Source organism: Ovis aries, chromosome 2, assembly GCF_016772045.2.
Source record: "Ovis aries strain OAR_USU_Benz2616 breed Rambouillet chromosome 2, ARS-UI_Ramb_v3.0, whole genome shotgun sequence".
Taxonomy (NCBI): domain Eukaryota; kingdom Metazoa; phylum Chordata; class Mammalia; order Artiodactyla; family Bovidae; genus Ovis; species Ovis aries.
In genome coordinates this window covers 59654581-59675723 of record NC_056055.1, presented here as the reverse complement: position 1 = coordinate 59675723, position 21143 = coordinate 59654581, and the positions used below count along the sequence as shown (strand labels likewise).

Genomic DNA, 21143 nt, shown 5'->3' with positions numbered 1-21143 from the left:
GACAAATTTGTATTCAATAACATAAAATTGCAAGCAATTATGTTTCTTCTTTAAAAATATGAATCTACATAAAAAGTAAGAAAATTTTTAGAAAGTCATAGTTAACATTCAAATGAAAGAAAAACGAATTCAGTTGTTAAACTATGTGGTTAAAAATATCATAAATGAGGGACTTCCCTGGTAGCACAGTGGAAAAAAACCTGCCTGCCAATGCAGGGGACTCAGGTTCGATTCCTGGTCCCGGAAGATTCCACATGCCTCGGAGCAGCTAAGACTGGGTGCCACAACTACTGAGCCCACGCTTCAGAGGCTGAGCTCTGCAACAAGAGAAGCCACAACAATGAGAAGCCTGAGCACCACAACTAGAGAGTAGCCCCCACCCACCACAATTAGAGAAAGCCCTTGCACAGCAACAAAGACCCAGTGCAACCAGAAATAAATAACATTATTTTTTAGAATATCATAAATGAATACTGATTTTTATTTTCTAATCTGAAGTTTACTTTTAGGATTTATTTTAGAAAATATATAAAAATTAATTTATAATCACTATCATTTTAAAATTTTTGATTAAAATATTGATTACTTCAATTTGAGGCCCAATTTAGAAAATTTTTATGTCAAAAATTCTGCTAGATGGTGATCTTTTAACTTCCTTAAAAGGAAAATTGATGAAGTTTGAATTAGTAGCTGATGTCTGACTCAGCTAATTTAATGTTAACAAAACCAAATTAGTGCATCTGACTCAGAATTTTCTTGGATATAAAAAGCACAGTATATAATCTATAAACAGTATAATTGTGATAACTAATTCATGAAGACTACTTTTATTAGCAGTAGAAAAATACCATTATTATTTTCAAGGAAGGGATTCATAAGATTTCATAAAATGTGAACATGGAAATTTTAGGCAATATCAGGTTTTACTTAACAAGCAATTGCTGAATTTATAAAATTTAATAAAAACATACTACTGATAAACATGAGGCTCAAATTTGCCAGTAGCCTTTTCTTGTTATTAAAAAAATCTATCCTCTATCTGTGATGCTATGAGTGAATTATTTATATAATATAATATAAAATTGAATTGTATACATATGAAGTACATAAGCTATCTCTACATGACACAGACAATATTACTTATGAAAATACTGGAGCATATTACAACTTCTATATCACATATGTGTGTGTGCATATATATGCAGACTAGGAGGCAAGGGGTTAATTTTCCCATAACCCCACATACATACATTTGCTTTTAGTAATAATATGTCTTATCAAGATTTACACAAGTACAAAAACTTAGAAAGCAGGTTTATATATAGCTTCTTAAATGTCTATTTATAGGTCAGCATATTTCCAGGCAAGAAGTTTTAAATAAAGTATGCAGAGACAAACTGTGATTAAAACAGCCAAAAAAATAAGATATGTGGAGATGACTGTTCAGTTTATTTATGGATCAGTTAAGATTCTTACCAGGAATTATGTTATACTGGGGTTATAAAAGCATATACCGGAAAGGGAAGTGTTAAAATACTGAAAAAATACAAAAATAATGTGGATACTGATTGAATTAATGTGAAGAAGTCACCTTACTCCAGTACTCTTGCCTGGAAAATCCCATGGGTGGAGAAGCCTGGTAGGCTGCAGTCTATGAGGTCGCTAAGAGTCGGACACAACTGAGTGACTTCACTTTCACTTTTCACTTTCATGCATTGGAGAAGGAAATGGCAACCCACTCCAGTGTTCTTGCCTGCAGAATCCCAGGGACGGGGGAGCCTGATGGGCTGCTGTCTCTGGGGTTGCACAGAGTCGGACACAACTGAAGCAACTTAGCAGCAGCAGCAGCATTGAGTTAATGAACCCTCATTAGTAAAGAATCTTTAGATATGGAAGCTGCGTATTTAAAGTAGTTGTTAGGTGTTGACATGAACTTAATTTTCTAAATAAAAGCATAATACTGGCAAATATAAGGTCTGGATTTGGTAGTAACTCTTGTTTTTAAAATCTACTCTATCAGTAGGTAAATCAAAAGACCTTGCAAGTACTCACCAATAGCTAAATATTGTTGAGCTTTCTCAGTTTTCTTCTTGACAGCTCTACAATTTTTGTATTGTTGACCACTTCCTCTTGGTATAAATCCTTCTTGAATTTCTGTGTCATCCTACTCCAGACTCTCTGGTGCCTATCCTGGGTGTCCTCTCTCACGTCCATTTGGCTTGTCCCTAAATGAGAATGCTTCTTCACTGTTCTATTCGTGGTCTGCTTTTCTTTCTTTATATTCCTTTACTCTTAAGTGTCATTTACATTGAGTGTACATAATTGCTTTGGTGTAGGGAACTCATCTCGTCTTGGACTCTCAGTTCAGTTCAGTCGCTCAGTTGTGTCCGACTCTTTGCGACCCCAAGAACCGCAGCACGCCAGGCCTCCCTGTCCATCACCATCTCCCAGAGTTCACTCAAACTCAGGTCCATCGAGTTGGTGATGCCATCCAGCCGTCTCATCCTCTGTCGTCCCCTTCTCCTCCTGCCCCCAATCCCTCCCAGCATCAGAGTCTTTTCCAACGAGTCAACTCTTTGCATGAGGTGGCCAAAGTACTGGGAGTTTCATCATTCTTTCCAAAGAACACCCAAGGCTGATCTCCTTTACAATGGACTGGTTGGATCTCCTTGCAGTCCAAGGGACTCTCAAGAGTCTTCTCCAACACCACAGTTCAAAAGCATCAATTCTTCAGCGCTCAGCTTTCTTCACAGTCCAACTCTCCCATCCATACATGACCACTGGAAAAACCATAGCCTTGACTAGACAGACCTTTGTTGGCAAAGTAATGTCTCTGCTTTTCAATATGCTGTCTAGGTTGGTCATAACTTTCCTTCCAATGAGTAAACATCTTTTAATTTCATGGCTGCAATCACCATCTGCAGTGATTTTGGAGCCCAGGAAAATAAAGTCTGACACTGTTTCCACTGTTTCCCCATCTATTTGCCATTAAGTGATGGGACAAGATGCTATGATCTGAGTTTTCTGAATGTTGAGCTTTAAGCCAACTTATTCACTCTCCTCTTTCACTTTCAGCAAGAGGCTCTTTAGTTCTTCTTCACTGTCTGCCATAAAGGTGGTGTTATCTGCATATCTGAGGTTATTGATCTTTCTCCCAGCAATCTTGAGTCCAGCTTGTGTTTCTTCCAGCCCAGAGTTTCTAATGATGTACTCTGCATATAAGTTAAATAAGCAGAGTGACAATATACAGCCTTGATGTACTCTTTTTCCTATTTGGAACCAGTCTCTTGTTCCATGTCCTGTTCTAACTGTTGCTTCCTGACCTACATACAGGTTTCTCTAGAGGCAGGTCAGGTGGTCTCACAATGGGACTTTATTTCTTAATTTCTAACTGTCCTCAAACAAACTGCACCATGTCCTAAATATTTTCCCCTGGATTTCAAATCTCATGAAATGAAGAAAATACTGAAGTCCTTATCATCTCCTGTAAAACCAAGGCCTTGTTTTTATATTTCAGTTATTATGAATGACAAAATCTTGTTATTATTTTAATTACCCACTATCATTAATGTTTCCAAGGCTCATAAATTCTGCATTTCCTCTATGCTTTTCTGTTTGTGTAAACTGCAGTGACCTAGTTGAGATCCATGGTTACCACCTGACTCACTTTCAACATGGCCACCTGGGTGCACTCTATCTTTGGACGGTTCCTCCCCGCTGCATCCTGGTCAGTGCTTCCTGTCTATATGTTTCAGATGACTTGCACTAACAGATAGGTTGGGTAGAGGAGGCTAGGGACTGGCTTTAGAACTTCCCACTGAGGTGCTTTAGGCTCTTGGAAAGGGTTTCACAGAAGCACATACAGGGTCACAGATCCTCCAGTGCAGTCAGCGGTTCCCAGAGGGAGGATAAAGAATGAAAGCAGGGAATTGAGATAGTGGTTTTCAATACTCAAAAGTCCAGAGAGGCAGAGATTTCAGATCTCAGGGGTCTTTCGATTCCTAAGATTCTGGAATGGAGAGGCTGCCCTGAATGGAGAAGGAGGGGAGTGGTGTTGTGTGCTCTCAAGCGGCGCCTGTTCACAGGACCATTTAGAGCAGACCCCGGCACTTCATCCGGGAAGGCTCTCTTCTGCAGTCTCCATCTTGGCTCATCTCACACTTTACTGCCTGACCTGTTCTTGATCCTTGGACTCATTACTTATTTATAGACGGGCAGTTGCTGCCAGTCCTGATACTTAATCCGGTCTCTGGCCCTGGGTCTGGCTTCTTTCCTCACCCACGATTTGTCTGTACTCCCTTTGATGACAATGCTTCTCTGTCTCAGCCAAGCATCTCCCTGGGCACAGACTCAACTGCAGGTACTGACTCAGCTCTCCACAAAAGAGATATATACAGAACTGTTAATTAGACATAAGATTGTTAAGTAATGAAAGAGTGAAAAGAGAGTTCTAAAGGATTTCGGAGGTAGTTATTGCAGGAAGTGGATATAACCCCAAGGACTGAGTAAGCAAGGGCCTTCCAGGTGGAGCTAATGGTAAAGAACATGCCTGCCAATGTAGAAGACATAAGAGATGTGGGTTTGGTTCCTGGGTCAGGAAGATACCCTGGAGGAGGGCACAGCAACCACTCCAGTATTCTTGCCTGGAGAATCCCATAGATTAGAGGAGCCTGGCGGGCTACAGGCCATGGGGTTGCAAAAAGTCAGATAAGACTGAAGCGACTTCACACACACACACACACACACACACACACACACACTGAGTAAGCAAATGGACAGACATGGAAACTAAGGAGAGGAGCCCTCAAGCTGAACCACAGACCTCTGAGGAGGCTGTGTCTCCAAGTTAGGAGAAGCATCCTTAGGAGCAGGAACAACGAGGTTGGTTCTGAGGTCTCTGAAATGGTGAGATGATACTGATTCTGCAAGTTGGGTAAAATGCAAGGCAGATTCAGGGGCTGCTGTCAGGTGAAGAAGAGTTGCTGGTGAATCAATCAAAACCAAAGGAAGCAGACAGGAAGCCTTATGGGGAACAAGGAGCAAGTCTCTTCTTCCTTCTCTGGCCCTTCTAGTGCCTATTCTGAACAAAACCTAAATAGGAGTCAGCTGCTAATGTCGTTTGCAGAGTGCTTCAGCATCCTAGAGCTACAAATCCAAGGATAAGTTTGGAGCTGATTGGCAATGATTCAATACTGGGCAGGTATGCCTTTCCTTCCTTCCACAAATAGGTGAATGTCTACTTTGCTCTAGGCACAGAGGATAGAACAATGAGCAAAACAATAGTAATAATATTTCTTCCTTGAGTAGCTTACAGTATATTTTTACATGATAATGCAGACAGGTGGACAGAAAATAAATTAGTAAAAAATAGCATGTTAGGTGGTAAGTGCTCGGAGGGAAGGTAAAGCAGGTAAGGGGATAGGAGAGCTGAGGAGTAGGAGTAGGGATCAAGCTTAACTGGCCTGTTCGAGGAAGGGCTGAGAAAATGACACAGATCAAACAAAGATGGAGGGAGTGAGTCATGCAAGTGTCTGAGGAAAGAGCTTCTAGATAAAGGCAGGGTGGAAGGGAAGGTCTTATCTGCCATCAGAAGGGCTGTGGCCATTACCATGGTGATATGGGCAGCATGTTAGCAGCTTTGGAGGACAAACGTGACATAAGCTCACTTTCTTCTGAAGGATCCTTCTGGATGCTCTTTTGAGATTAGATTGTCCTCTCTAGACTCACCTTGGTTCAACCATCAGGAACCTAATTCTGGGTCTAGAGTCTGGTCTTCCACATATATCCTTTTGGTCTCACTGTAACTCTCTGTACCTGCCTGTCATGAGCTTCCCAGGTGGTGCAGGGGTAAAGAATCTGCCTGCCAATGCAGGAGACACAAGAGACTTGAGTTCCATCCCTAGGTCAGGAAGATCCCCTGGAGATGGAAACAGCAGCTCACTCCAATGTTCTTGCCTGGAAAATTCCATGGACAGAGGAGCCTGGCGGGCTACAGTCCACAGGGTCACAAAGAGACCCTACTAAGCACACATACACATTCCTCTTATAGCACTGCAGCAGGCACCCAGCCGAGGTTCAGGTGCCTCTTCTCCTGGGCTGCAACTTCACTCCACAAACAGTCTCTGTGTTTTGTATCCTATGAATACCCCCTCCTTAAGTTGGCCTTGGCTTATTAACCTACTCCTTTGGTGGTATGTTCAGTCTTGTGAGAGCTGGTGGTGACTTCTTATCCAACATTTGTTCATTCTTTCAACAAAAATGTATTGAAAACCTACTGTGTGCCAAACACCGATGTACTGAGGAAAAAAACAGTAGACTAGACACATTAGCACTCTGTCTAGAAGTAGCAGTGATGGGGGAGACAGAAATTTTTAAAACCTGTAAAGAAGGTAATTTCAGAGAGTGATAAATAACATGAAGATAAAAAGGTGGCTATGACAGAGTATGAAAGATGGCTACCTGAGAATGAAAGGGCATGGAAGTCCCCTGATTAGGCCTTAAATATTTGAGCAGAAGATGAGATGGTTGGATGTCATCAACAGTTCAATGGACATGAACTTTGGCAAACTCTGGAATATGGTGAGGGATAGGAAATCCTGGAGTACTGCAGGCCATGGGGTCCCAAAGAGTCAGACACAACTTAGCAACTGAACAACAACATTTGGGCAGAGACCTGAATGATAAACAATCAGCCATGTGAAAATCTGGGGTCAGCAAGCACTGATGGACATCAGCATTTGGGACTCCTTTCAATCTGGGAAGGAGTCAGTCATTTTAGATATTTAGAGCCAGAGGAAGATGCTTGAAAAATCTGTTATTGTATCTCTCTCTAGTATTTCACTGGGACTGCAGAGTAATTTATATTTTAATGCTTCCTGATAAGGCGTCACATTCAGATACTTTTCCTTTTTAAATATGTGAACTAAAATATTGCTTGCCATTTCAGTAAACAAAGGATGTTACGGCCATCAGGCCATCACATTACAACCACTTAGATGGTGACCCCTGAAGGAACTCAGAATGGAGACAAATGGGCTGCTCTTGGCCAAGGCCATCTAGCAGTCAGCCATTACAGCCAACCCCTGATGGTGTACCCTGAGGAAGCTCAGAATGAGGAAACATAGGATACTGACCCCAGATAGCTAAGGTGCATTTCGAAAGAATGATTTAAGTGAGCCCAGCATCTTCCCATACATAGAGAAATACTAAATTCCTTAACTGATTTTCAGTTACAGATATCTGATTTTCTTTTATTAACAGTAACATTTTGACATTCTGAATACCTGGACTTCTGCTGCAAAAACTCCTATATACCCTGGCTCCCCACCTTGCCTCTTCAGAACAGTTTATCAGTATTACCTGAGATGCTGTGTCAGAATATTCACCAAATTCTCAACTTTTATTTGGGTTGTGCATTTTTTTTTCAGCTGACAAATATTTTACCGAGTATCTTGCATAACAATATTAAAGCACTGTATAGAAGCTCTTAATTCAGGCTCATTTGATCACTTAAATGTATCCCTTAGTGGACCCCAAATTAACAAAAACTTTTAAAATATTGTTTCAAGTTAATTATACATTCATAGAAAGTTGCAAAAGAAATTTATAGGGAGGTCCCACGTACCTTTCATCATGCCCCTCAATGGTGACATCTTGCATAGTTATAGTGAAATAGCAAAACCAGGAAATAATTATATTGGTATCACTTATAGTACCAATGCTTATTCAGATTTCATCAGTTTTATATGCACTCATTTGTGTATATATGATTTTATGCAGTTATATGTAATCACTACCACGATCAAGATGCAGAATTATTCCAAAAATACAAGGTCCCTTGCTGCTATTCATTTGTAGCCACGCTTGTCTCTCCATCCCATATCTAACCTTTGAAAACTTCTAATCTGTTCTCTATTTTTATAATATGTATCATATTTTTCATTCAGCTTAATTCCCCAGAAATCCATCCAAATTATTGGATATATCAAGAGTTTGTTATGTTCATTGCTGTGTAGTATCCCAATTTAACCATTCATCTGTTGGAAAACATTTGGGTGATTTCCAGTTTTTGCCTATTATGAACAAAGCTGTTACAAACATTCACATATGAGTTTTCATGTGAACACATATTTTCCTTTCTCTGGGATAAATGTTCAGGACTATAACTGCTGGTTCAGATGGTGTATATTTATTTTATTATTATTTTTTAGAAACTGCTAAACTGAAGCGACGTAGCAGCAGCAAGCTGTTTTTCAGAATGGTTATACCATCTCACTTTCTCACCATTGATGCATGCGTACTTGCATGCTTAGTCACTCAGTCGTGTCCAAATCTTTTGCGACCCTGTGGATTGTGGCCCTCCAGGCTCCTTCGTCTCGGGGATTATCCAGGGATGAGTACTGGAGTGGGTTGTCATTTCCTTCTTCAAGGGTTCCTCCTAACCCAGGGTAGGATCCACTTCTCTTGCATCTCCAGCATTGGCAGAAGGATTCTTTACCACTAGTGCCACCTGGGAAGCACTCCACTGATGCGTGCGCGTGTGTGTGTGTGTGAAAGTTGTTCAGTTGTGTCCAACTCTTTGTGATCCCATGGACCAGGGAAGCCACTCACTGATGCATAAATGATTCAATTTCTCTACAACCTTACTGGCATTTTTAAAAATAAGTATTTTCTGGCTTTGCTGGGTCTTTGTTGCTATGTGCAGGCTTTCTCTAGTTCCAAAGATGGGGTACTACTCTTTGTTGCCATGCGGAGGCTTCTTCTGTTGTGGACCACAGGCTCTAGGCATGCAGGTTCAGTAGTTGTGGCTTCCCGGCCTAGTTGCCTTGCAACATGTGGAGTCTTCCCGGACCAGGGATCAAACCCATGTCTCCTGCATTGGAAGGTTGATTCTTATCACTGTACCACCAGGGAAGTCCTTCACTAGCATTTTGAGTTGTCATTTTTTCTTTTTACAGCCATTCTGATGGTATGTAGTGATTGTTCATTTGTGGTTTTAGCCATTTCCCCAGTGGTTAATGATGTTGAGAATATTTTTATGTGATTATTTGCCACCTGTATATCCTTTTCAGGAAATGTCTGCTATGTCTTTTGGCTAATATTTGAGAATCCACATATGTTTCTATATCAATTCTCCACCAGGATTGGGACCTTGCTAACAAACTTCAGTTGGCTCTGATTTTAGGAAGACTAGTTTATCCATACGCACATGCAGTTTCCTGAAGCATTACCAAAGAATATACACTAAAATAACATTTCTGATACATCCCTCTTCACCAGTTTAGAAGAATAAATTAATTTTGCATCTTTTTTTAAATGTTCCAAGTGTACAGCATATAGCTGAATGTAATAAAACTCAGTTTCTTTGGTTCAAAATCTCCAAAGATGATTTGCTTTAGGCTAAAAGAATTTCAATTAGTATGAGTAAAAGAAATGTTACTATACTTGATTTGTAGTTATCTTTTTACTTTATTTAGACACATTTCTTGTCTTGGGGAAAAGATACATACTCACTGTGAAACATGTTTTTTTAAGCTCGAAAGAACAGAGAAACTACATATTACCCAAAGTCTCATTATCTAGATAACCACTCTTAACATTTGGTGAGCATACATCTAGATTTCTCTCTCTCTCTATATATATAAATATATATTCTTTATATATATATTATATGTATTCTCTGAACATCCAAAATTTATACTTCATATACTATTCTGCACCTTGTTTCTCATAAGCGTATTGACTTTCTCACAAGTGTTGACTTCTTTCCATATTAGTATAGATCTTCATCATTTTTAAAGCTTGTAATAGTAATATGTGTGTGTTTACTTAACCATGTTCCCTACTATTGGATGTTTAGATTGTTTCTAATTTTTTGCTATTATAAATAATGCTTTAATGAATGTGTTTGTGGGATAGCTTTTTGAATTTTTATAATTATTTTCTTAGAGTAAATCTCTAGAAGTGGGATTGCTGAGCTAAATCGTATGTACATGCTTGTATATAGACATGTATATGTCAGTTTGTACATGTTTTAAACTACCCTTTAGAAACACTGTTGATTTAAATTTTCACATGCACTGCCTGAATAAGGTTTTTGTAAGTTTCTCAACCTTTTCCATAGGTCTCCCTTCCAACAAATTTCTCTCTCTCTCTCTTTTTTTTTTTTTAGGATTGGAACACACACATCCAAATAACTTCTGATTGTTTATAATTTTTAAACTGTTAACTGAGATAGGAGTGTAGAGCTTTATGAGGCCACGCCAGTAAAAGTCCTATAAAATCGCCGTCTTCTGGACTTGCTCCTCCAAGACAGTTTTCAGGAAGGTGGTGTGCTTCATTGGCTTTGTTATCTGGACATCTAGCTTAGTTTCTCAATACTGACCTCAAGAGGGGGATGATAAACACAAGTAGCACAGCAATGACATGCACTTGTGGACAGAGGAATTACAATTAGGAGGAAAAACTGTCCAGCATTACTACCGGCATACCCAAACTTCAGAGATAGAAAGCTGTAGTATGTAAACTAAACACAAGATCATAGCAAATCTAACTTACAAAGTTATTAATCTGTTGCACAGTTGGATGGTATTGCAGTTTGGGGTCACTAAAAAAGCTTTTCTTTTTTATTTGATCAAACAATGAATTAGGATATGGAGGGAAAATCACCTTATACTGGTACATTTTCAAATTTGAAACTTCAGCATCTTTTTGGTAATTCCTGGGCTTATTTTTCAAGGTTTAACAGAGATTTGACTTAATGGTTTAATAAATAAACACCTATCTTTTATATGATGATGTTATTTTTGCTTACAAAATTCCTAAGATGGATTAAGTAACATGAAAATTGTACCTTTTAATACTTAGGAAACATGTTCAAGACATAGCACCTAACAGTAGACAAGAATTGTTACAACATTCATCTTGTTTTTTATTTCCAACAGTTTCTCAGAATTTTTTTCATTGGTCTCTTTAGCAAATAAAAGCTAATACTTCTAAAATTTTAGCAGGACACTCCCCTCACCCAATTCTATAGGATTTTCATGGACTGTATAAAACTAGTGTGAGGTGTTTGCAAGCTACTAAAGCATATTTTTGGACTGAGTTTTGGAATTTCTTGTACTTTAAACTTGTGCTAGATTTAACAGTGGAATTTTGTAGCTACTGTATATGTGGTTTATCATAGTACAGTAGCAAAATCCCTGATGACAGAAAGTTTTCCCCTTTGCTAGGCATTTTGGAGAAGGCAATGGCAACCCACTCCAGTGTTCTTGCCTGGAGAATCCCAGGGACGGGGGAGCCTTGTGGGCTGCCGTCTATGGGGTCGCACAGAGTCTGACACGACTGAAGTGACTTAGCAGCAGCAGGCATTTTAGCTTCCATTAATTTCTCTGTTCAGGTATTCTGAGGTAGATTCCCAGTGTCATTAGCCAAATGCAAGAGGAGCAGGTGAGATGATGGGTGGAGTCATCCAGAAGTAGATGATGGAGTGGAGTCATCCAGAAGTAACAAGTTTCATCTGTTTCTGCAGAATATGAGTTGTGTCATCTTGGACAAATCCCTAACATTGCAGCTTTATTATCTTAAAGCCCAAGAGCTTGAACTGTGACTTAATTAAGGTCCCTTTAAATATGAAATTATAGGAAAGCAATACATCAACTCATGTAAAATAAGATTTTACACTGTATTTTCCAGACATTCTACTTGGAAAGGTAAACCTTCAAACCTTAAAAAATTGGGGTGACTACGTACAAAATGATGCAAGAATTAACAAGAAAGTCATCATTTGCTATGCAGAAAGAAATTTAAACTACACTCCTACATCTTAAATCCTTCAGTTCAGTTCAGTCGCTCAGTCGTGTCCCACTCTTTGCGACCCCATGAATCATAGCATGCCAGGCCTCCTTGTCCATCACCAACTCCCAGAGTTCACTCAGACTCATTGTCCATCGAGTCAGTGATGCCATCCAGCCATCTCATCCTCTGTCGTCCCCTTCTCCTCCTGCCCCCAATCCCTCCCAGCATCAGAGTCTTTTCCAATGAGTCAATTTGCATGAGGTGGCCAAAGTACTGGAGTTTCAGCTTTAGCATCATTCCTTCCAAAGAACACCCAGGGCTGATCTCCTTTAGAATGGATTGGTTGGATCTCCTTGTAGTCCAAGGGACTCTCAAGAGTCTTCTCCAACACCACAGTTCAAAAGCATCAATTCTTCGGCGCTCAGCCTTCTTCACTGTCCAAGTCTCACATCCATACATGACCACCTTTGCTGCTGCTGCTAAGTTGCTTCAGTCGTATCCGACTCTGTGCGACCCCATAGATAGCAGCCCACCAGGCTCCACCGTCCCTGGGATTCTCCAGGCAAGAATACTGGAATGGGCTGCCATTTTCCTTCTCCAATGCATGAAAGTAAAAAGCGAAAGTGAAGTCACTCAGTCCTTAGCGACCCCATGGACTGCAGCCTACCAGGCTCCTCCGTCCATGGGATTTGCCAGACAAGAGTACTGGAGTGGGTTGCCATTGCCTTCTCCGATGACCACCTTTATGATCTCTTAAATCCTTAGAGGGTTATTAATTATAGTTCTCCAGACTTCACATCCAGCGTGTTTGGCCTTCACAACCTCAGGTCTTTGGCCCTCTTTCTGTATAAAACCAAACACGGCTGTGGGAGTGGTTCTGAAAGAGCTCTAATTTTTATGTATTTATTCAAGGTCATTCTGTGAAGGCTCAGGGGCTGTGAGTCTTAGGTCTTCAGGTCTTCGTAGGAGGGCGCTCAGCAGTGTCAGTCAAAACTGGTTGACTCTAAGGGACGAAAGTCAGCTCCGTCTAAATAACCAGACCAAGAGAGTGCGATCTCAGATGAAGGGAAAGGACCATGGAATTACAACCCAGAATTTACTTTTCTTTCCTCTCTCGATTTGCAGCCACGGAAGTTAAGTCATCGACTGTGTAACCTCTCCAAGCGTTCGTAGGACTGAACGGGGCAGTTACAGGCATCCAGACACTCAGGCTGGACTGACCTGGGAAGCCAGCACTGCCCGGGTTCCGCCTGTACCTCCCCACTTGTAATAATAAGTGCGTAGCTCCCCGGGACTCCACTTGAGAGCCTCCAGCCTAACAAATGCGGAAGGCACTTTTAATCTGCAGCCGCTTTACCCAGATTTAGGACCTCCCTGCCCACGTGGGGGCGTGTCTCCTCAGTTAGGGGCGGGGCGTTCCAGGCACGGAGTAACCGCCGCGCCCCCTGGCGTCCCGTCCCCCGCCCCCGCCCCCGCCCCGCCCCCGCCCCCGCCCCCGCCCCCGGCACCAGTGGGGAGGCCAGGCTGCCGGTGGGGGCGGGGTCAGAAATGTCCAGTAACTCCAGGTACCTGTTCGGTTGCCTGGCGATGGGGGAAGAGGCGGGGCCGAGGAGAAAAAGGAGCCGCGCTCCGCCCGACTAGGGCAAACGCTGGAGAGGCGGCCGCGCAGCCGCCTTAGCTTTTTCTCGGGCCTCGCGCTCCGCCCAACTCTGGATCCCGAGCCGCACATGCGTAGCGCGAGCGACCGCCTCCGCCCCTCATAGGGCTCGTGGCGGGGCTACGCGTGCGGCGCTGGTGGCACCACGGTCGGAGCCGCCCAGGAGCCGGTGAACCGAGCAGTCTCGTGAGAGGGGCTCGAGAGGGCAGGCGCAGGAAGAAGAAGCGCCGCGTCCACCGCGGCTGAGGAAGATGGTGTTCGAGTCGGTGGTCGTGGACGTGTTGAACCGGTTCTTGGGGGACTATGTGGTGAACCTGGACACGTCCCAGCTCAGTCTGGGCATCTGGGCAGGTAACGAGACCGCCATCTCGCCTCCCGTGCTTCCGTTGACAGAGCCGGCCCTGCCTTCCTGGGGCCTCGGGCCCCACTCTGCCACCTGCCGCCGACTCGTTTGGGGTCCTGTTACGTAGAGCCGGGAGGCAGTTGCCGGGCCTCCACCGGCGAGTTAGTGTTTTGGCCGGCGGGGATTGGGGTCTCTGATGCCGGATGAAAAGGCCACCCCCCCCGCCCCCCGCCGCCTTTCGGCCCAAGGGGCCCACAGTGGACTCCAAGGGTCTGGAGTTCAAATTCCACCGAGCCGCCCTTTTCTGCCCTTCGCGGTCTGGTTTCAGCTGTGTTGGGCGAGGGGCGGCCTCGAGACACACCTGGGCTTGGTCTGGTCCCTGTCATTTTCGCCCCTTGGATTGTGATGGAGGCCCGGGCAGCCCACGGAGGGCCGCACGCCGCCCCGCACGTGAAAGCAAGGAGCTGTGACCGGAGATGCCGTCCTCCTTCCGCGCCCAGCCTCGGGGTACGGCCAAACCCTGCTGGCTGCTCCGCTCCCCCTTCCGGCCTCACCGCCTCGAGTCCGGGAGGCTCGCCTGGGTTCGGCTGATAACAGAGCGAAAACTCCTGTGCAGGATCGCTCGAAAGATTGATGGTGTGTTGTCAATTTACAACCTGAACCCAGCAGTGTATCAAGCCTGTTAAGGGTTTGGGGCTTTGTGGGTCACATTGAATTACTGAAATTTTAAAGAAGCTAGGTGCGCTGTCCTTACGCTAAGTGAGATGTGAAGTTGGATGGTGAAGGACTGATGCTTTACTTTGTATCCGTTCTGGTGTATTTCTTTATTTGGCGTTTCAATTTTAGTGCTGTGCTTCCGCCTGTTTTTGTATTACACGCTTATCTATTTTAAACACCCATTAGAAATTAGATTCTTTTTCTTGTGAAATGTCTTTCCCAGGCCAAAGCTAGGGTTAATCTCCTTGTGTGAGTAATATATAGATATATTTTAAAATTTTAGTCTTTTTGAATATGCACACACTTGACAGCTTTCTTCTAAAGTACTTATTTATCGTGATATTTCTCCTTTACTTAATAGTGTAAATAAGTAATTTAGTTTGATAAAGAAAACCTCTTGTTAACTACTGTTGATATCTAGTACCTTCCCTGGTGGCTCAGATGGTAAAGCATTTGTCTACAATACGGGAGACCTGGGTTCGATCCCTGGGTCAGAAAGATTACCTGGAGAAGGAAATGGCAAGCCACTCCAGTACTCTTGCCTAGAAAATCCCATGGATGGAGGAGCCTGGTGCAGGCTACTGTTCATGGGGTTGCAAAGAGTTGGACACGACTTCACTTTCACTTTCACTTTTACCTTGGTAGAGAGTGGGACTGCAGGAATGAAGAATATAAATGCTAGCTCAGCATCTCGGACTAGTACCAGAAATTTACAGATAGTTTAATCTGTGCTGCTTTTCATTTGTAAAATAGTAATGATAAAACTTGTCTCCACCCACCTCAGTAGGAAGCCTTGAGAACATTTTGTGATATGCTTTGCTTTTAACCTATAGTTGAAAATTGCTTCTACTTCAAGGTGGAGGTTGGTGTAGAGTTTGATTTATCAGTGGATATGTTAATTTGAAATACTCATACACTAAATTCACTCTTGTGATGCACAGTTCTATCAGTTTGACAAATACAAGGAAGCATGTATCCAGCATCACAACCTTGATACAGAAGAAACATCAGTTCAGTCGCTCAGTCGCGTCAGACTCTTTGTAACCCCGTGGACCACAGCTCACCAGGCCTCCCTGTCCCTCACCAACTCTCGGGGTTTACCCAAACTCATGTCCATTGAGTTGGTGATGCCATCCAACCATCTCATCCTCTGTCATCCCCTTCTGCTGCCCTCAATCTTTCCCAACATCAGGGTCTTTTCCAATGAGTCAGCTCTTCACATCAGGTGGCCAAAGTATTGGAGTTTCAGCTTCAGCATCAGTCCTTCCAATGAACACCCAGGACTGATCTCCTTTAGGATGGACTGGTTGGATCTCCTTGCAGTCCAGGGAACTCTCAAGAGTCTTCTCCAACACCACAGTTTAAAAGCATCAGTTCTTTGGCACTCAGTTTTATTCACAGTCCAGCTCTCACATCCATACATGACGACTGGAAAAACCATAACCTTGACTAGACAGACCTTTGTTGGCAAAGTAATGTCTCTGCTTTTGAATATGCTATCTAGGTTGGTCATAACTTTCCTTCCAAGGAGTAAGCATCTTTTAATTTCATGGCTGCAGTCACCATCTGCAGTGATTTTGGAGCCCAGAAAAATAAAGTCAGCCACTGTTTTCCACATCTCAGAATTCCCTCTGCTGCCCCTTTGTAGTCTCCCACCCAACTCCTACCCTTCCTCCTGGCAACCATTGGTTGTTTTCCATCCCTACAGTTTTGCCTTTTCTAGAGTGCCATATAAATGGAATTATGTGGTATGTATCTTTGTGGACCTGATTTCTTAGTTCATTCCTTTCACTTACTAAATGAAATAAATTTGAGAGGCATTCGTGTGTGGCATGCATCAAAATTGTGCAACTGTCACTACATCTAATTCCAGAACATTTTCAACACTCCAAAAATAGATCTCATACCTGTTAACAATCACTACAAATTTATCCCCATGTTCTCTGGCAATCACTAATACACTTTTTGTCTTCTATTGGTTGCCAATTCTGGACGTTTCATGTAAATTGAATCATAATATACATGGCCTCTTGTTTCTGGCTTCTTTCACTTAGTACTATATTTTCAAGGTTCATTTATATTGTAGCATATATCAGTATTTCATTCTTTTTTGTGGCTGTTAGTAACATTCCATTGTATGGGTATAACTCATTTTGTTTACCTTTTCATCAGTTGATGGAGATTTAAATTATTATTACTTTTTCCGTTTATGACTAATGCTGCTGTGAACATTCATGTACAGGTTTTTCATGGACATACACTTTAAGTTCTCTTGTGTATAGAGGTGGAATTTCTGAGTCATATTGTAACTTTGTTTAGACATTTTAAGGAATTTCCAAACCCTTGAAAATTCTTTAAGTATTATGGATGCAAGTCCTTTGTAAGATAAGTGATTTGAAAAATACTTTCTCGGAGTTGTTTCCAAGGCTGTCTTTTGCAGAGCAAAAGTTTAAAATTTTAATCAAGTCCAGTTTATCAGAATTTGTGAGTCATGCTTTTGGTGTTATATCTGTGAAATCTTTCCCTAACCCAAAGTCACAAAGATTTTCTACTGTGTTTTATTCCAGAAGCTTTATAGTTTTATATTTTACTTTTTTTGAGTAATAGGTAGAATTTAAAATATTCTTGGAGAATTTAAAAAGCAATAATAATTCTTGATAAACTTAGAGGACTAAAACATTCGTTGAAAATCTCAGTAATAGAAACTAGGTGCTACATAGGAAAAATGTTAAGATTATGGACTTAATATTTTAGGGTCTAGTGTCAGAAGGACCTATTAGTAAATGGGTGCTTTTGCTAGGCTTCCGTACAGTAATCCAGTTAATATCACTATTGGCATATGAATAGTATAATTAGTATACAGAAGTTAAATTGATGGTTTCATATCTAATAATGGAAAATTTGTTTCAGAGATGTTCCTTTGAAAATTAGAATTCTCTTCCTTAGAAACATTGTTATATATGAAGTTTACAGAGCTAATTATAATACAGTAGAGCAGTGCCACGATACTGTGCTATGCACTAAGGAGGCTGAGTCCTGGAAGCATCTATTTTGTGGAAGAAGAAAGAGAAATTGAGTTTCTTCTCAAACTGTTGGCAGATTCTGATGTTGATAAAGTATGTATTTTAAACAGTTATTTCCACCCTCCCTGTGTATCATGCATTTAGGGAGTTGGTAGTACTTCGCAGACACATCTGCGATTCGCCTCCCAACTTTGCTAAACCATCTAGTGTTTAATATTTCATTCAAGAGCTAGGCTGCATCAGGATCAGTCATATGTGAATGTTAGAAATACAGATTTTTGGGGGAACTACTTCCCAGATACTATAATTCATTTATTGAAAGTGGGACACCCCCCACCAATGTTTTTTAACCAAATGACACAGGGGATTGTGATGTCCAAATAGGTGCATTTTAAGGGCACTTTCAGGGCAAAAATATTAGAAATTCAGGGGCAGAAGTAGTAGTAAGGATGCCTTGTGTAATAGAATTATCATTTGTAACATAGAGTGTACCTTTTAATATTATAGTTTTCTTCTTCTCACCCATTTTCTTTGTTTGCTCCAAAATTACAATACTTGGGCAAATTTAAACAATTTGCTACGCCTGACATCTTTGTGTAACATTAGAAGCTCAGACTTCTTTAAAAAACAAAAACAAAAACAAGTTGCATATTCTGTTTTTGAAATGTTAATCTGTTAAAATGTTTCTCTTTATGTATAGTCTTATGTTCAGTTCAGCTGCTCAGTTGTGTCGGACTCTTTGCAACCCCACAGACTGCAGCACACCAGGCCTCCCGGTCCATCACCAACTTCTGGAGTTTACCCAAACTCATGCCTATTGAGTTAGTGATGCCACCCAACCTTCGCATCCTCTGTCATCCCCTTCTCCTCCTGCCTTCAGCCTTTCCCAGCATCAGGGTCTTTTCAAATGAGTCAGTTCTTCGTGTCAGGTGGCCAAAGTATTGGAGCTCTAGCAGCAGTCCTTCCAATGACTATTCAGAAGTGATTTTCTTTAGGATGGACTGGTTGGATCTCCTTGCTGTCCAAGGGACTTTCAAGAGTCTCCTCCAACACCACAGTTCAAAAGCATCAGTTCTTCAGCACCCAGCTTTCTTTATAGTGCAACTCTCACATCCATACATGACTACTTGGAAAAACTATAGCTTTGACTAGACGGACCTCTGTTGGCAAAATAATGTCTCTGCTTTTTAATATGCTGTCTAGGGTGGTCATAGCTTTTCTTCCACAGAGCAAGCGTCTTTTAATTTCATGACTGCAGTCACCATCTGCAGTGATTTTGGAGCCCAAGACAATAAAGTCTGTCACTGTTTCCATTGTTTCCCCATTTATTTGCCATGAAGTGATGGGGCCAGATGCCATGATCTTCATTTTTTGAATGTTGAGTTTTAAGCCAGCTTTTTCACTCTCTTCTTTCACCTTCGTCAGAAGGCTCTTTAGTTCATCTTTGCTTTCTGTCATAAAGGTGTGTTATCTGCATATCTGACGTTATTGACATTTCTCCCAGCAATCTTGATTCCATCTTGTGCTTCATCCAGTCCGGCAGCAGTTTGTGTGTCTTCATCACATACCCCTAATTTGTTCTTCCTTCTTTCCCTCTCTCCTTTTGTAACAAGTTTATTTTCTATTTCTGTGAGTCTGTTTCTCCTTTGTATATACACTTATTTAGATTCTATATATAGTTGACATCATATAATATTTGCCTTCTCTGACTTTTTTCACTAAGCATGATATTCTCTAGGTTCATCTTCGTTGCTGTATATGGCTATACTTCATTTTTATGACTGAGTACTATTTTATTTTGTGTGTGTGTGTATGTATGTGAGACATCTTTTCAACTCAGTCATCTGTTGCTGGACATTTGAGTTGTTTCCATGTTTTGGCTATTGTAAGTAGTGCTGCTATAAACACTGGGGTGCCTCTGTCTTTTTCAATTAGTTTTCTTTTTTTCTGGATGTGTACCCAGGAGTGGAATTGCTGAATCATAGTCTAGTTTTATTTTTACTTTCTAAAGGGACCTCCTTACTGCTTTCCACTGTGGCTGTACCAATTTACATTCCCACCAACAGTGTACAAGGGTTGCCATTTCTCTGTATGCTCTCTAACATCAGTTATTTGTAGAGTTTGTGATGATAGGTATTCCGACAGGTGTGAAGTGATACCTCATTGTGGCTTTGATTTCCATTTCTCTAATTATCAACACTGAGGATCTTTTCACGTGCCTATTTAGCCTTCTGTATGTTGTCTTTGGAAAAATGTTTATTCAGGTCTTCCACCCATTTTTTGATTTAGATTGTTTTTTGATATGAACTGTTGGCATATTTTGGACATTAGCCCCTTGTCAGTCGCATCATTTGCATCACTTTCAAAATTAGGAAATGTGAGATTGCCAACATTCCTTTGAAGGTTGTTTTGATTGTGGATCCTTTGAGATGCCGTATGAATTTAAAAATGAATCTCTCTATTTCTGAAAAGAATTAGGATTTAATGTAGATTACATTGGATCTGTAGGTTGCTTTGGGTAGTATTGATATCTTAACAATATTGTGAAAATGGAATGTTTTTCTATTTATATATGTGTTTTCTTTATTTTAACAGTGTCTTATAGGTTTTGGGATATATATCATTCTCCTCTTCTCTCTCCCCATTGTTTTTTCCTATGTATTTTGTTATTTTTGATACTGTTGTAAATGGCTTCCTTGGTGGCTCAGTGGTAAAGAGTCTGCCTGCAATAAGATGTGGGTTCGATCCCTGGGTGTGGTGGAGGTTCCCCTGGGGAAGGAAATGGCAACCCATTCCAGTATTCTTGCCTGGGAAATCCCATGGACAGAGAACCCAGTGGGCTGCAGTCCATGGGGTTGCAAAAGAGTTGGGCACGACTTAGCAACTAACTAACACAATTGTAAATGTAATTGTTTTCATAGTTTCTATCTTGGATTGTTAAGTGTATAGAAACAACTGATTTTTGTATTTTGATTGTGTATCCAGCAACATGTTGAATTTATTTATTCTAGCAGTTTTTTGTGGAATATTTTTCTTCATGTAAGATCATGCTGTCTATGAACAAAGAGAATTTTCCTTCTTCCTTTCCAGTGTGGATGCCTTTTATTTATTCTTCTTGCCTAATTGCTCTATGACATTGTGTTGAGTAAAAGTGGCAGAAGTGGACATCTTTTATCTTGTTCTGATGTTAGAGAAAAAGACATATCTTGTACCATTACATATGAAGTTCATTGTGTGCTTTTCATATATGGCTTTAATATCTTGAGATAGTTTGCTTTTATTCCTAATTTTTTAAATGTTTTTAACATGAAAGAATGTTGAAGTTTTTTGAATGCATTTTCTTCATCAGTTGAAGGGATCCTGTGTTAATTCATTCTGTTAATGAGGTGTATTACCCTGATTGAATTTGTATGTTGAACCATCTTTCCATTCCTAGAATATTACATTGAATAATAGTGATAATTCTTTTAGTGTACCATTCAATTTTGGTTGCTAGTATTTTGTTGAGGATTTTTGCCTCATTATTCATGAGGGATACTGATCTGTAGTTTTCTTTTGGTATCCTTGGCTTTGTTATCAGATTAATGGAGACCTGTATGCAGTTTGG

The 21143-nt window shown here is 41.1% G+C and overlaps 1 protein-coding gene and 1 long non-coding RNA gene across 5 annotated transcripts in view; one reads left to right on the top strand and one right to left on the bottom strand.

Annotated features, from left to right (window-relative positions):
- Positions 1-11669: 11669 nt before the first annotated feature.
- Positions 11670-13498, bottom strand: LOC132659167 (uncharacterized). Its single transcript, XR_009599210.1, has 2 exons — positions 13366-13498; positions 11670-12823 (listed from the first exon to the last, which is right to left on the bottom strand). It is a non-coding gene; the product is annotated as an uncharacterized LOC132659167 (long non-coding RNA).
- A 57-nt stretch (positions 13499-13555) lies between these two features.
- VPS13A (vacuolar protein sorting 13 homolog A) overlaps positions 13556-21143 on the top strand; it is a 270963-nt gene continuing 263375 nt past the window's right edge. For all 4 annotated transcript variants that reach the window (XM_027964486.2, XM_027964487.3, XM_027964488.3 and 1 more), the window contains exon 1: positions 13556-13804. In XM_027964486.2, the coding sequence (XP_027820287.2) occupies positions 13705-13804 (100 nt within the window). In that variant the 5' untranslated portion in view covers positions 13556-13704. The remainder of the gene's footprint in view (positions 13805-21143) is intronic.